Source organism: Pogona vitticeps, chromosome 4, assembly GCF_051106095.1.
Source record: "Pogona vitticeps strain Pit_001003342236 chromosome 4, PviZW2.1, whole genome shotgun sequence".
In the NCBI taxonomy this organism is placed as follows: Eukaryota; Metazoa; Chordata; class Lepidosauria; order Squamata; family Agamidae; genus Pogona; species Pogona vitticeps.
In genome coordinates this window covers 47,808,184-47,824,608 of record NC_135786.1, presented here as the reverse complement: position 1 = coordinate 47,824,608, position 16,425 = coordinate 47,808,184, and the positions used below count along the sequence as shown (strand labels likewise).

Here is a 16,425-nt window from a genome sequence, read left to right as displayed (position 1 = left end):
TATTGAGAACATTGCATTAGTAAAAAAAAGATCTTTTTCCTCAGAATATTTTTCTGTTCTGACCACAGCTTCTATGATTCTTCTTTTCTTAAACACAGCACATCATTGGGCATTTTAGTGTCACCATTATCAGAAAATAAGATACCAAAGGAAGTTCTGAAGCTACACAGGAAGAGGTACAGCTGATAATAAAGAACGAGATGAGAAACAGCAGTGGAGTGAGGCCTTTACTCTAACGACTGCTGTCTTAGCCCTGACTGGGATGGTTGTTGAAAGCTTTGTAAACCATGGTTTAGGGAGCTGGAAAGAATTGCCAAACATTCCTTCTTCATCTCTTCCCTCCAGAGTTCACAAGCATTAATTTTTTTTGTACTCTAATTCTTTGAATTCCCAAACCAACATAATTATGGCCATTTCGGGAAACTACAGAAAGAGAATGTAAAATTTCCAAGATTTGCTCCGCTTCCTCCATCATGCACTGACTTGGTCACAAATATCCAGCTTTGTATGAGGAACTCTGGAACTAGAAAAATAAGCCAGGATGTAATTATCCAGAAAGAAAGATAGTTTGGACTTGTTCAGCTGTAGCCTTCATACAGAAAAGGGTGTGTGTGTTTTTCAATGAAACAGTAGCAGCCCTTTTTCTGGAGACACATTTGGAAGTTCTGAACAGAATGAACAGGTTGGAATGAAAGCAGCCAAAGGTGTTAGTTAAGCTCATTTGCCAGTCAGAACATTGATTGGTTTAGCATCCTAAGAACACTACAGGCAAAGGAAATAAAACAGCTAGGTACTAAAGATCTTATGGGGAGCAGCCAATACAACCAGGAACTTCTAGTTTGGGTTGGGAGGGCACGTCTATGATGAGGGCATGTTTCAAAATTCCATTGTGTCTCATTGACCAAGTGACATTATACAGAAGGAACTGTGTTGTAATCTAAAGGACATTAAATTAAATGTATATGATTCCCAGAGCTTGGAAAAGTGGTGTGTGTGTGTGTGTGTGTGTGTGTGTGTGTGTGTGTGTGTGTGTGTGTGTGTGTGTGTGTGTGTGTGTGTGTGTGTGTGTGTGTGTGTGTGTGTGTGTGTGTGTGTGTGTGTGTGTGTGTGTGTTTGGACTAGAACTGTCAGAAGTTATTCCCTGATCCATCAACTGGCCATGTTAGGTGGATATGTCTGGGAACTGAAATCCAAAAAAAGTGTCAGGCTTTGCTGATCCCCACTAGTCATACTTGATAAACTTTCAGCTCAAGAGCCAGACAAGTATCTTGAGGGGGCACCTCTCAAAGCAAGCAGGACACTCCCCTTCTGGCATGTGGCCCTCAATGTGATTGCTCAGTCATCATTCACTCACCCATAGTAATTACACACAGCCCTCCCCACAGCTTCAGTGAAACTGGCACCAACAGAGACCTCCAACACATATGTGAATAGTGGTGGAGGTTAGGTCTTCTCATCCCAGACATGCCCCCACATCTCCATTCCCCTATTTTTCAAGTGGGGCTTGGCAGCAACAAGGTTTTACAAAGTCTCTTTGCTAAATGGGAAATAATTATGTGTTGTCCAGTCGATTCTGATTTATTATTCTATTCCCAAGAATTTCTGGGTGTGCAGTTCTCAGAAACAGTTTACCAGTCCTTTTTTTCTGAAGGTGCTCTGGAACCGAATCACATCAGCCACACACCCTCCAGGTAATCTTGGCTGTGCCCTCTCCTGGGAGGTACAAGGGTGATTCCAACTCCCAGCCCCTGGCTCTGCAGTCAGAGGCTCAAATGCCCGGTGCTACAGAGGAAGAAGAACCTCTTAACTCTGGAGATCAGAGATAGCAGGGTTGGCCAGAGGTGATATCTGGCCCATGAGTCAGAAGTTCCCTTCCCTCAGTCTCCACCCTTCCATTTTTTGCCTTGGCTGTGAGAAACCTGACTGCAGGCCCATATTTCTTCTCACGGAACTATGCATCTATATCTTAATAAACCTGTTTTGCTAATACCTTCCTCTGGATGAAGCTAGATGTAGTAATTAAGTTCCAAGAGATGCCACACCTTCCTCTGTTTCCAGTCATCAGCTACTAGTACTGCCCAGTCTATAAAAGCGTTCAGATTTACTTCTACTGATTAAATAGTCCGTTCAATCTTTTAAATAAAATGCATGCATGACAAATATACACTTATATACATTCAGAGATAGATAGATTAGTAAGGTACTTTATAGCCCTTTTTGCAGTATAAAATGCCATTTCTTTTGAGATAGAAGATCTTTACTAAGATGTTTTTAAAGAGGCAAGAGAGAGAGAGAGCTTTTGCTGGATCTCCCAGCAAGTGGCAGTTCAGATTGGACTATAGCAGTAGAGACGAGGGTTTAATCCTTTTCCCCAGCACCATTGTCCTGATGCAAATGCCTTATTGCCACTGACCTCTTCCATGCTCACTCAAGCACCTACTCTTCCATGTCCACTGGAGCCCATCCACTAAGACTTGACATAGTGCATAAATTCCATTAGATCTATATCTCTATTACTTCACACACAGGATGTTTGCATTTTAAGACTATTTTCACTAGCTTCATATTTGGAATTGTCATTTTTTGACAACAACAACAAAAGACCTTTTTCTTAAAATAATAATCTGGTTGTGGTTGCTGAAGTGTACACAAGAGCTTCCTTGTATTGGTGTCACCACAAAGACTAAACTCAGTAGGGGGGGGGGGAGGAAATGGCTCTCCCATGCAGCACTTTAAAACAAAAGCTCAAAAAGTCATTTGTACGATATTATTATTGTAATTCCAAAGTTTCAGAGTGGTTGGTTAATGTCAATATGTTTGTGAAGTCAGTTACCTGTGCATACTATTTGATAAGACTCAGCATACACAAGATTTCTTTACATACCAGTATACATTGATATGACCCAGAGATGACCAAACTGAACATAGACTTTGAATCCGGAACAACTGCTACGCCCAGGGGGGAAACTACTTTTTCTTTCCCATTTACTTTTGAAATGCTTTTCTTAGAACTTAAAAAAACATAACTATAGCTCAGCAATGTGGCAGCTATGTTACGTTCAGAAGGTCACAGTTTGATCTCCAGTATCACTAGTTTTTTAAAAGCAACCTTTTACTTTCCATTTTTCTCCAATACAACAAAACAGTTTCAGTGCTACAAATATTACAAAAGATCCCCTCCTCTCACCCACTTTCTTATTGTCTCAGTGCTCATAACAAAGTCAGAGGCAGCTTCACCAACCACAGCATGGGACCCCACTTGCACCCTGTGATATGCCCCCTCCCCTTTTAGGTCATGTTTGTGTAACTGTAAATGGCTTGTGATATTAGAGTGAGGCCATAGTCCGTACATTCAAAACGTTAAAACAGAAAAAGGAGTGATGTTATCCTTTTTTTTTCGTAATACAATTACCAGGTATGTTATGATGACTTAGTTATTCGGGAAAGGTACTAGGTAGAAGTAAATAGCTATTTGTATTTATTTACTTCTCAGCTTTGTTTAAAACACCGAAAATAACGATGGATGAGAGTGAAATGATACATAGCAAGAAAACCAAATGCTTCTAGTGTCAGTATCCTTATCTCTTTCTCTAATCTGACTTCTTTATCTCATGTTAGTAGCTACACAAAGCTGCTTATGATTGGTTTTTGAAAGGAGGCTCCGTACAATTTCCTCTTGCACATTTCCCCGTAATTTTTTTCCTTTGCATTACTATCAACTAGAACAGTAGCTTTCAGATTGCAATAAGGATAACTGCCACTTCAGAAAGATCCTTGAGGGAAATAGAATTACTTATGACGCAGCTTATAGGGAAACGTCTTCTGGAATGGAAGTTACCTCACTGAGTGGGTAAGTAAATGGTGGGTAAGTGATGGAACGGAAAGGAAAGGAAATGGGTTTCTATTCAAATGTACTCTCCACCGTTTGAGGTATTTTATTCAATGTCTTGGACAGTAGTTGAAGCATACAGAAAACCCTTGCAAAATTATTCCAGTTAGAGAACCTGTCTGGAATAATGGAGGACCCACACTGGGAAAGAGATAATAACAGAACATCCTCCAACATTCTAATTTGAGGAAAAAGTTAATGACAAGAAAGTCTCAGTGAGGGTAGTAGAAACCGCTCACCAGGTGAACTACCAAACAGAAAAACATTGTTTATGAATCTGCAGTGAGCCCTGGCTAGAGGACAACGAAACTGCATCAGATAAAATAAAATCTCTTTCCACTGGCTCTGCTAAATGGAAAATAAACTGCCTCTTTTCACTTGCATAGCATTCTTGAGAGAGTTGCAGACTAATAAAGACAAAGACTATGATAACCAGGGAATTGCATTCTAATTTTTAGCACCGTATAAATTCTGATCAAGCATCAGTTGAGATGAAATCTAGTTAATGAATTATTTGTCTCAGTGAATAGTTTTGCTGCCACACCATGTATAAAGTTAAAAAGGAGCTAGAAAGTTAGAAAGTACCCATGGTGTGAAGCAAAAGAAGAGTAAATAAAAAAGAACGAAATGAAAACATTGTGTATGAAACTGTTATTTGACTCAGGGCTCAGTTGCATTTGGAAAATGTTGAATTTTTGTAGCCTTGCATGCAGCTTTTACGAGATTTGGTTGGGAGTGATCTCTGCTCAGATTCTGGATCTCTTGGATTCAGTACTGGTGAGGAAGCACCTGCTTGCCCTGTTCCTCAGGGCTGACTGGTTCATTAGAAAGAGGAGGCACCCATCTCAGTAGCAGATATTCTGTCTCATCAAAGGATAACAAATGGTTAGCTGCTTGTTTTGCTATTCTGGTTCAAACTAACAGGCATAGGGAAGGAAGTGTATATACTATACTTCTTGACCTTGAAGTAGGGAGTGCCATTTTTTGCTCTACCTTAGGCAACAATGTGTCTTGGGCTTCTCCAAACTTTGACACCTCAGGTAGGAAATCTCACGGGCACCTTGTTCTGGAACTAAAATAGTAACAACTTAAACATAAATTAGATCTTGAAAGCATGCAAAGGTGACATGAGCGTCACCTCATTCAGTGTTTTAATACAGCTGGTTCACTACATACATCTAGGATTTGTAAATCAAGACACTAAATAACAATTCCTCTTGCCTAGATCAACTAACAAAGGGAGAATACTTATTGACAGTTTGGCACAGTCAGTGTAAAAACATGAGCTCTAGTTATATGAATATTGGAAATAAATATATTGGAAATACTTATGTGGTTATTGTAGAATTGAAGCATGAGTTTAACAACAAGGATAGATTATCTAACCAGTCATCTATCCAGTACAACTCTGGAAAGAATACTAGAAAAAGCAAATTATGGCCAAAATCCTGTGGCTTGGCATATTAAATCACACTGAGCCCACTGAATCAACTGGAATTTGTTGAGTTAACTCCTCCATAAATTCCATTGACTCAAAAGGGTCTAGTCTAACTGTGATTTATTTTACCATAGGAAATCACAGTCAGAGTAAGCCCATTTAAATCAATGAAAGTTATGGAGAATTTGACTCACTAAATCCACATTGATTCAATGGGCCTAGTGTGATTTATGTTAAGCAACAGGATTTTGGCCTATATGATTTAGGAGCACTTAAACAAAATGTAAATTAAATCTGTTGATGGATAACTGTTACTGTTATTTTCCATGAACACTGCCTTATGAACATCACTTTTTGTATTAATTCTATCAATGAGAAAAACAATTACATGCAAGGACACAGCTGTCCTGATGGCAAAAGTAAAGGGAGGAAGAGGTAAAACATTGTAGCGCCTTAAATACTAATATTTCAGTGTCAGTTTTTATGGATCAAAATCCACTTCTTCAGACACAGGGAGTACAAATACATGTCTTCTATATTTATAACATTGTGGTGAGATTCACATTCAGGTAATGTTCCCTCTAATTTTCTGCCAGGGCTGGGTGGGTGGGAACCCCACGACCGGAACCAAATGAATGGCAACACTGGCTGCAGGTAAGCAGCACCAATACAGCACTGCATGACCATCATTTGTGCAGCTTAGGGGGAACATTTTGTCCATGTGATGTGGTACAGATAAGAAGACTTCATCTCTATTAAGACTTTCGGCAATGCACTTTTCTGCTGTATCTGTATCCTTTGCTAGGACCTGGAGGAAGCCAGCAGCTGCATGAGTTGCTGAAAACCTGTTTCAATACAGTCTGCCAAAAGAATGGATGCTAACAAGTAAGTTCTGTAGAAAACAGAGTCTCAGTAGGTCACCACTGCAAACCCCTTTGATCAATACTCCCACTCACATCAACATGTACATTAAAAATATATTCAGAGTTGATTATTTTGCTGCCTGAAGCAGTACATAATGGCACCACCGCTTAACCCACATGAAGGCACACAGTGCCGAAATAACCTGGCAATCAGGTTAATAAACATCTGTCCAATCCAAGGCTGAAATCCTGTTCCTTCTTGTAATAAATCACAACTAATTTTGTAATCTTGCATAAATAGATTGCAAAATTAGACATGATAGAGTGGCAAAATTAGTGCACTGGTCATTATGCAAATATATATATATATATATATATATATATATATATATATATATATATATATATATATATATATATATAACTTGCTGGCCTCCAAAAACCGCTGGGAACATCAGATAGAGAAGGTGTCAGAAAACGAGGAAGTCAAGATCCTGTGGGATTTCAAGATCCAAATGGACAGACGCCATGAACATAACACACCAGACATACTAGTAATAGAACAAAGAAATGTCTGGATCATTAACATTGCAAATCCAGGGGATGACAGAGTTGAAAATAAAGAACTGGAAAAACTAACAAAGTACAGAGACCTGGCAATCAAAATATTTCACTTATGAATGAAACACACTTCAGTGGTCCCTGTGGTCATTGGGGATTTGGGAACAATATCAAGAAATTTCACACAGTACTATAAGCAGTTCTAGATCTCAGAAATATCACCATCAGAGCTACAAAAACAGCACTATTAGGAATAGCATACATACTCCACCAATTTTTAACAGATACTTAGGTTTAATCATCATCATCATCCATTTGCTATCTTTTCATGAAACCCAAAATCTGCTGCTTGTAGTGGCTACCTTATTAGGTAATGGTAGGGCCAGCCCCATGTACAATTATTCTTCTTAATGAGTGAAAATAGACTATATCTCCTACCAGAACTCCTGGGCTTAAGTTACATTGGAAATTTGTACATCTGTTCACAATGAGGTGCTCAAAGCAGCTTCACTTTTCAAACTCTGTGTGTAGACATGGCTATACTGATAGCTTTCTTCATCCAAGACATGAAGATTCATAACATTCCAAGATGTGTTTTGTGTTGCCATCTGCTTCAGTTTCTCTCTATTCACAAAGCTGACATCCTTTGTATTCTCTTCCGTATCAGCTATTCTTACCTGAGATTGAAAACATGGGAGAGGAGGCCCTAACAGCTGAGGCCAGAGGGGGTGGGGGTGGGGGGAAAACACCAAAATGGGGATGGAGAGATTCAGCTCAGAGGATCTAGAACTGTATGTTAGTTCCAAATTAAAAAAATTCTTACATGTTACACATATTGATCAGCTGTTTATCTACTTACTTAGTTGATGGTATGTGCCATAAACATTAATGGGGGAAATCATCACCTAAAAGAGTGAGAAGTGTTCTGAGGGTCTTTGGAAGCATGCATGGGTTCTTTCCTAGCATAGGATGGGGATGCTTTGAGGGGATTAAAATGATGTGCACTGGAACTTTGGTCAGGCACAAGGACATCATCCTTAAATGCAAATAGACTTTTCAACCCTCGTGGCGCAGTGGTTAAACCGCTGTACTGCAGCCAAAACTCTGCTCATGAGCTGGGGTTCAATCCCAGGTAGCCGGCTCAAGGTTGACTCAGCCTTCTATCCTTCCAAGGTCGGTAAAATGAGTACCCAGCTCGTGAGGGGGGCAATGTGTAGCCTGCATAATTAACTTGTAAATTGCCATGAGAGTGCTTGAAGCGCTATGGGGTGGTATATAAGCAGCACGCTTTGCCTTGCTTCAACCCACCCACACCAAAAAGTCAATACTTCCCTTTTCTGTCTCTCTTCAGCTGTACTATTCTATGGCAAAATATCCTCATTTCTACCATAACATCCATGTTCTGTCTTCTTGGGCTAATAGTGCTCTATGGAAAACTCTGCAAGAAAATTGGTAAGATCCTTCCCTAATGAATATTCTTCTGCACAGGCTTGGTTTGTGGATATTGTTGTTTGTTTCTGAATTGTATTTTTGCTATCCATTTTCATACAAAAGCACTCGTAAGCTAGGTAGAAATAATCCAGAAGTTAACTATCCTAAAACAGAATTAAAATGTTGTAGAGGCTAGAATGTTGTTCTGGAAATGGAGAGACCAAAGTTTAAGTTGGTTTGACCAATTTCATTCTTCCCCTCCCCCAAATGTTTCCATGCCTGAGCGGGGATTAAAACTCAGGTGTCCATCACTCTATCCACTACAATACACTGGGTAACCATCTGTAATATTACATAGTTTAATACCATAAAAAGTTATGTTTGTTAGATCAAATTACATACTTGCTTTTAAATGTGAGATATATGCAAGTGTATCCAGGATTTCATGCATATTTACTCAGAAGTAAAAGGCTCAGAGTTCAATGGCTGAAATCCTGTTCCTTCTTGTAATAAGTCACAACTAAAGTAGGCCCATTGAACCAGTGGGGATTTGATGAATCAAGTACTCCATAAATTCCACTATTTCAGTGGGGTTACTTTAGTTGCAACCTACTACTGTGTTTACCCAGAAAATAAGACAGGGTCTTATATTAATTTTTGCTCCAAAAAATGCATTAGGGCTTATTTTCAAGGGATGTTTTATTTTACAGCCATGTCATCTTCTGTTTGCTGCATAATGCTGCACAATGGTGGAGAGCGGGGATTCACTTAACTAGGGCTTATATTACGAGCATCCTGAAAAATCATACTAGGGCTTATTTTCAGGTTAGGTCTTATTTTCGGGGAAACAGGGTATGTTTGGCAACATAGCTATGGCCAAGGGGCTCATGAGGTTGCTTTTGTATCCAGTGATTGTAACTCAAAACACTGGGTCTGGACTGTGCTTAGGCTAGGTGAGATGGGAGCCAAATATTACAATCAACTGCAGAAGAGAACAGAACTCATTCACCTTTACTAGATGTGTAGTATGGTGAATTTTAGCTGTTGTAGTCTGTCAAGCAAATTTCAGATTTTATTTATAAGTTAAATAAATACATAAACAAACAAACAAACAAACAAACAAATTCTCTTTTCTGCACAACCATTAGAAGTGCAGAAGTATTGTCTTATTTTGTACCACCATAGTCTAGAACAGAATCATTTGAAAACTTTGCCACCAGGGAGAATTGTGAGAGGAACCCTTACAGTATTTCTTACCAGTATATTTGGGTTAAGTAGGCTTACATTTTCACTTTCAGAAATATATGCCTGTAAACATGATGGAGGAAAGCAGCCTAGGCTCAGATCCAGAAAAAATGACAATACTGCACCCAGAGAGGAATTTTCTGCTGAGACAAATCTAATGTCTGAACACAGTGTTGTCTCTAAGTGGCTAAACATGCAGCCCAACGTCCAACAGCTGCAGAAGCAAAATGTTCAAGCCAACAGCCACATCACAGGTAGGCTTACAACTGAGGGGGGGGAGAGACTACACTAGCCATTTGTCCCATAATTTTCATTGGATTAGGCACATATGAAATCAAATAAAAAACCAATGACTAAAAAATGTAAAGCTCAATACAAGGAAGCCTGTTGGGGAATAATCTCTTTTTTTAGTCAGCATGGGTGGTTTTATTTTGCTCAATTTGGGCTGAAATTCCTCTTCTTTGCTTTTTGCCCCATGTGATCAGTTGATCCTATGCTAAGGGGTGCTCATGGAGGTGTCAGTTCACTTCAATCAGGTGTCTGTTGTCTTTAAACAGTGCTGTTTTTTTAATGCTTCCAAGTTAGCACTGACTCAGATAAGCAATATGTCAGCTTGGGGAAGCAAAAACACCAAGTGATGGGATGCTCCTAGTAGAAATTGCCAATTGACACCTTGTCAGATCGAAGACAACTTCCATACATGGAGCCCAATGCAAACATTTGACTGCTTTCTCTGCCTCTGTCCCTCCTGATCACTACAACACAATATTTTTTTCATTGTTTGGATGGGTACAGAGATTTCATCTGCAGAAAACAACAGGGACCCAATTTGAAAAGCTGTAGATCAAAGCAGATCAAAATGTATTTTCTTTGCCATGCAGAATCCCTCTGACAGTATACATTTAGACCAGAGAACGAACCAACCAGTTGTATCAGGATTTGGCTTCAGCTTATTGGTTCTTACCCACTCAGAGCTTAGTAGTCTGTCTCTACTTTCAAACCTATTTTCTTTCATTGGTCTCCTTCCTTCTGCTTATCTAAAATATCAAAATTAACTGTATTCCTTGCTCATAGGTAGCAGCTCAGGAAGCTCACCGCACTCTCTCACCAGACAGGTAATGAGATTTCGTTTAGCACAAGCTCACATGAATTGAAATGAATTGTTATAGTGATGATAACCTTTTGCTAAAATGACAGAAACTTCAATGCAGTTTGTAAAATCTGGGACTCTGAATAACCTAATTTAAAATAAACATAATCGTCTTTAGCAATAGAGATAAAGAAGAATGTTGTACAATAGATGGCATCCCAAATATTAAATTAAATGAGAATAGTGATTACATAGACGTACACAGAATTGTTCAGACATTAAGGTATATTATGAATAAATAATAGATATAAAATAGTTGGGAAATGTGGATATATTCAGAATTTGGATAATTAGAATTTTTATTCAATACCTTAGTGAGAGTAATATACAAATCAGTTCAGAAATAGAATTATACAAGTAATCAGTGACAGGTTGCTATTAAAAAGTCTACTAGGTGAATATTGTTATTGCATAGATTAGATTAGGCATCCTCCAGACTTGAGAAACTATGGTAATGTGCTCTGTATAGAATAGCATCTAGTGTGGCTGAGAAGGCCAATTTGAGAGTGACAATCCCTTCTACACTGAAGACAAATACAATCTGTCTCCTGTCCAGCTCCCTGATTTTGCTGGTTTCAGGACTCCCTCTTTGCCTTGGCCTGCTGGACAAGGGTCTCTTCAAATTGGGAGAAGCCATGATGTACCGCCTGCCTCCAGGCTGAATGCTCAGATGTCTAGGTTCCCCATCTGTTGAGGTCCATTCCTAAAGCTTTCAGATCCCACTTGCAGATATCCTTGTATCGCAGCTGTGGTCTCCCTCTGGGGTGATTTCCCTGCACTAATTCTCCATACAGGAGATCTTTTGGAATCCGACCATCAGCCATTCTCACGACATGCCCAAGCCAATGTAGATGCTATTGCACAACATAAGTTCTAATGTTGATGCATCCGTCCTTAGATGTGCACTGCAAGAAGCATGGAGAAGAAAGTAAAATATCATAAACTAGCTATTTCCTCTAAGATCTGATCTGAAATGTGGACAGGAGACAAGACTGTTGATGAGGTTTGTATATCAGCAGCAAGTGGAACTGCAGTGAGCACCCAGTCAGTAAATTAAAACAAGAAGTTCCTATGTATGGAATGAAGCTACACAGGGCCAGTCCAAGGCACTTTGCTGCCTGAGGGAAATGACACAGTGTCCTCCATCCCTTGCCTCAGTTCCATGGAGAGAAACTGACTGTACTAGAAAGAGGTCTTGGGTTTGTTGTAGGTTATTTAATGAAAATGTCAACTCAGCTAGCAAAACTGATGCATAGCTCAATGGTTGAGGTATCTGACTGAGGAGTTAGATTCCCACTGCCTCTCCTTGACTGGGGCTGGACTTGATGACTCATAGGGTCCCTTCTAGGTCTTCCATTCTAAGATGATGATGATGATGAACAGGTTACTCTCGATGCTTATGTTTATGTGTGCAGAACTTCAAATGCAGAAGCTCCCACACCAGTCCGATGCGACTGCTGTGAGCAAAAGAGACCTTGGCAAACTGCCAATGCAGCTTCAACTTTTTGGCTCTATGCATGTGCAACTATTGATGGGGATATTGGTCTTACTATATTTAAAAAAATTTCCTCCTCTTTCAGCATTCTGATTCAGATGATGAAATCAATTACACGACGATTGTATTTGGAGATTCCGGGCATGACCCCAGCACTGTTGAGGACTATGAAGATCAAAATGTGAATGTGCATTATGAGAATGTATCACCCTAGGAAAGGAAAGCAGACTCTAGTTGCAACTGGTGCAAGGAACGATACTGCAAAGAACACACAAGGATTCTCAGTAAAGGTTGCCACAGCTCTGTCTCTTCCAGCAGTTATCTTTTCTCGTGGCCAATTCTACAGCTTGAAAGTTTCATATTCCCAATCAAAGAGATATGATTCCTTTTGCTAGTGAATAACATGTAGTGCTGCTCATAGCCATTATATATGATAATATGTCAAGAACTAGCTCTCACCGCTCTACAGAATCTCCCTCTGCTGTGATAACACAAAATGTTCACAAACATTCTAAATGCTAAAAAGGGAAGTCTTGGACAGCTGCAGATCAGTACAGGTTGGCACAGGGCCAAGGTTAAATATGGACTCTCGGGTAGCTATTGATGGGAACTGGAAGGCAGTATAGAGTTTAAATGAAATCTGAATTTTACATGTTCATTTAGAATCACTCTTTTGATCTCTAGTTGAATGATACCTTCCATCATTTCTAATCTGAAGCCGTGTTTAACAAAATGCTAATGCCGCTATTGATTTGATACAGTTACCTTGTTTTCTTACTTTTGTAGTTCCCAGCCTTGACATTTTATAAAGAGTAAGATACAAACAATTGAAATATATTTTGAAAAGTAGAAGAAGTTAAATAAAACATAAGAACACTCTACACTGGTAGGTAGCAATTAAAATATGTATAGGTGAACTATGAATTAAATTGAGTTTTATATGTTAGTCACAACTATTTTATGGAAAATAGCCTAAACTATATTGTTAAACTAGTTTTGATGGAGGCTACCTCTTCCTAATTAACTCCTGACAGTAATAATTATTTTAATACACTAGTGCAGCAGTTCCCATAGGTCTCCAGATGTTCTTGGACTAAAACTCCGAGATGCCTTCCTTCACCACTAGCTGTGCTGGCCAGGATTTCTGGAACCTTTAGTTCAAGGACATCTGGGGACCCAAGGTTAGGAACCACTGCACTAGGGGAATAAAGGTACTACTTAAATAATACAATGGCTAAAATCCTGCTTAAAAATGCTGGATGTATAAGGGGAATTGCACAACGGATTTTGCAGTCTTCTGTCTTTCTGTTGTGCATCCAGACACTTGACTGAGCAATCCAGTTATGTTTCAGTATATGACAGACATCCATAAACTGGATTTTGTACAGCTGGTACACAATCATGTGCACCAGCTGTACAAAATCCAGTTTATGCTATGCAATTGCAGTGGGATTTATTATTATGCTAAAAACTCTATGTAAATACATGGCCAAAGGAAACAGCCATCATTCAGTAATCGGAACCCGTCTTCTTAATTATCAGAAGAGGCTTTGTCAAGCTTTAACCATCCCTTTGCCATTTCTGGCAGCATGCTCATTATGTAGCACAAAAAGGCTGATTGTTCTCAAAATCTTTCAAAGAATCCTACTGGCCCAGGAAGAGACCAGGAAAGCCTGCATGGAGACCTCACAGATCTCTCCTGATTGCAGGAAATCAAAGAAGGTCTGTAAGCAACATTCTCAATACAGGTGTTCAGATGTTTGATTTCTGGACTATAACTCCCAGAATTCCCAAGATAGCTGAATACCTCTATTTGCAAGCATGTACCATGATCAAAGTCATATTGGGCAATACTGATTTAAGTGGTGTTTGTAGGATTCTGGCCTTTATTGGGAAGCCTTCTAGGGAAAAGGTTTTGGTTTGCTTTGCTTTGCTTACGTATTATATTGCTTTTCATTGATACTACTACAGGCTTCCATGCATCATGCTATCTCTGTGTTGTAAACAAACAAACAAACAAAACAAAACAAGCAAACAGATTGTTTGACTCAAGGAAATATATTAAGCCATTTTTATGGTTTTATGCTGTCAAGTTGCTTCTGAGTTTTGGTGACCATGATAGAGTTTGTAGACTATGGGAGATGTTGAGATTGCAGTTGTTCCATAGATTGGCTTGTGAAACCTGCTGAAATGTCCTCATCTTTTTCATGTAGCCACCTTAGACAGTCATGCAGCTCCCCTAGCCAATCTAACACCCCTCCAGCTGGCTTGGAGTAGCTGCCAACATGGCAGGCTGTGAATCAGGCAAGCTCCATCTCAACCCACCTGAGTGGGCATCGAGGAGAGTATCCCTATGGATATTATCTTGAAGACAAAGGACATGAAAGGGGAAACAAGAGCAATTTAGCCACGAAAACCTTTGAAGCAAGGCTAGGAGATCTCTTACTGGAAAAACAATTAGGATCTTACTTCTTTTAGTGAACTTTATAAGCCAACAGGAATGCTACTAAGGGCAATCACTGGGAAAAGGGAGTACTGTTGAATTTCTTTCAGAAGGATTTGAAAGAATTTTCATTTTCTTTAGAAAACACACAAGCATAAGGTTTCCTTCTATTTACACTCATCATTTGCAATCAGAAACATATTTTCTATGTCTTTTTCTCCTCTGGAATTAACACAGAGAGATTCTATCTTCACTTTAAACTTTATCTTAAGCTAAAGTATTTTAATGGCATGTTGTGGTCTGGGAAATCAAATGCCTGGTCCTTTGCTGTTTGTCTTGTATTCCTACCACAAGTCCCAATGTCCTCAAAGCCAAAATTCAGCCCTTGTTCTCTTTGGTGCTTAGGGTTTTCACCAAATACTACCTAAATCTTCACAGCTGGCATTTTGTTTTGCTTATATTCTTGATATGTGTCCCTTTGGCTGCCCTCTCTCAATGAACAATGAGACGGTTTATAAATGTCAACTGTGAAATCAAATCCAATCATTCATATTTGAAACCCACCAAACACTACCTCTCATCACTTCCTTTGATATTTCTCATGTTTCCTTTGAATTGACATCCCTGAAGGGACAGATCAGCTCACATAACTCTGAGGAAGGATACGTCACCCTGAAGGCAGCAGATTTCATGTGTTAGGTTACAGTTCCTATTATTCCAAGCCAGCCTGGAGGTTGTGTTAATGGCAGTCCAGGATGGGCAACATACAGCTTGTGGGCCACATGTGGCCTCTCCTGCCTATTTTTTGTTGGTGGCCAGACCTCCACGGATTTTGGGATGCACCTTCTATTGACTGGGGGGGTAGGGAGAATGAAAATTAGCTCCATGGGCCACCATAGTTGCTCACCATATTTGTTTAAGGAGGTTATTCTCGTTCCTGCGGTTGGTTTCTGAGCATAACCTGGCTTTTCATGGAAACAACTGCTCCTAATGTGAAGTGGATATTTTGTCATGTTATTCCTGTCTAGAGTTTGTCCCATTGTTAGGTAAAGTGAGGCAGCTGCTTCAGGGAACAGATGTAGGGGAGCAGCAGTGAGATGCTAGAGGTCAGAGATGTGGAATCTATGCAGACTACCATGCATTGCTGAAAATGCCTTGTTCCTCTCAGATGTATGTCGTACTGTATTGGCTGAAGGGGGATTCAGCTGTCACTCTGGTCAACTTCTATTATGTCAAAGAAGTGCGAGCCTCTGTCATTTTGTGTTTCACCTCAGGCTGCAAAATATCCTGAACCAGCACTCTACTTGTGTCAGTCAAGATTCTTTGCACCCAATTATGGAGTTACTTGGATGGTTGGGATGTTCATAAGCCTTCTAACATCACAAGAGAAGAAAAATGGTGGCTTCTCTGAGTGGAGGGCAACTGCCAATTTGAGTGGGGATTATTTGCTGTTGGACTATGTAGACAGAACTATGAGCCAATCTGAGAACTGTATACAGGAGCAGGGAGGTAATGAATAGAACTCAGAAAAATTACTTTTTGGACCCCAGTTCTCAGTATCCTTCCAAAATATGGATGAGGCACATATTGATAGGGCTAATGTATTCTTGATGGAAATGTGATGCTTGAGCTTGGAGAAATGGAACAAACAATAAAGCACCTTCCCTTATATAATTACACATGTATAACATGCATATGAAGTGGAAGGGGGCAAACCTAGCAGTCAGCTGGAGTGCCAAATTACATGTACTTGCTTCAGATGCACAACTATTACAGAGAGAGAAAGAGAGAGAGAGAGAAATAGGAATGTTACCTGATAGCAGTCCCTCACTCCTAAATATGAACTGCACTAGAAAGTGGGAACCCTTGGTGAAATGGATTGATATTATAAATGTGTTCAGGCCAGACAG

At 39.7% G+C, this 16,425-nt stretch overlaps 1 protein-coding gene across 1 annotated transcript; it reads left to right on the top strand.

The window, feature by feature from the left end:
• Window positions 1-1,123: 1,123 nt before the first annotated feature.
• LOC144588671 (uncharacterized) lies at window positions 1,124-14,164 on the top strand. The gene is made up of 6 exons (XM_078391864.1): window positions 1,124-3,850; window positions 6,133-6,212; window positions 8,103-8,203; window positions 9,481-9,681; window positions 10,502-10,542; window positions 12,158-14,164. The coding sequence occupies exons 2-6, from the start codon at window positions 6,199-6,201 to the stop codon at window positions 12,284-12,286; spliced, it is 486 nt and encodes a 161-aa protein (XP_078247990.1). The 5' UTR covers window positions 1,124-3,850; window positions 6,133-6,198; the 3' UTR covers window positions 12,287-14,164.
• Window positions 14,165-16,425: the final 2,261 nt, after the last annotated feature.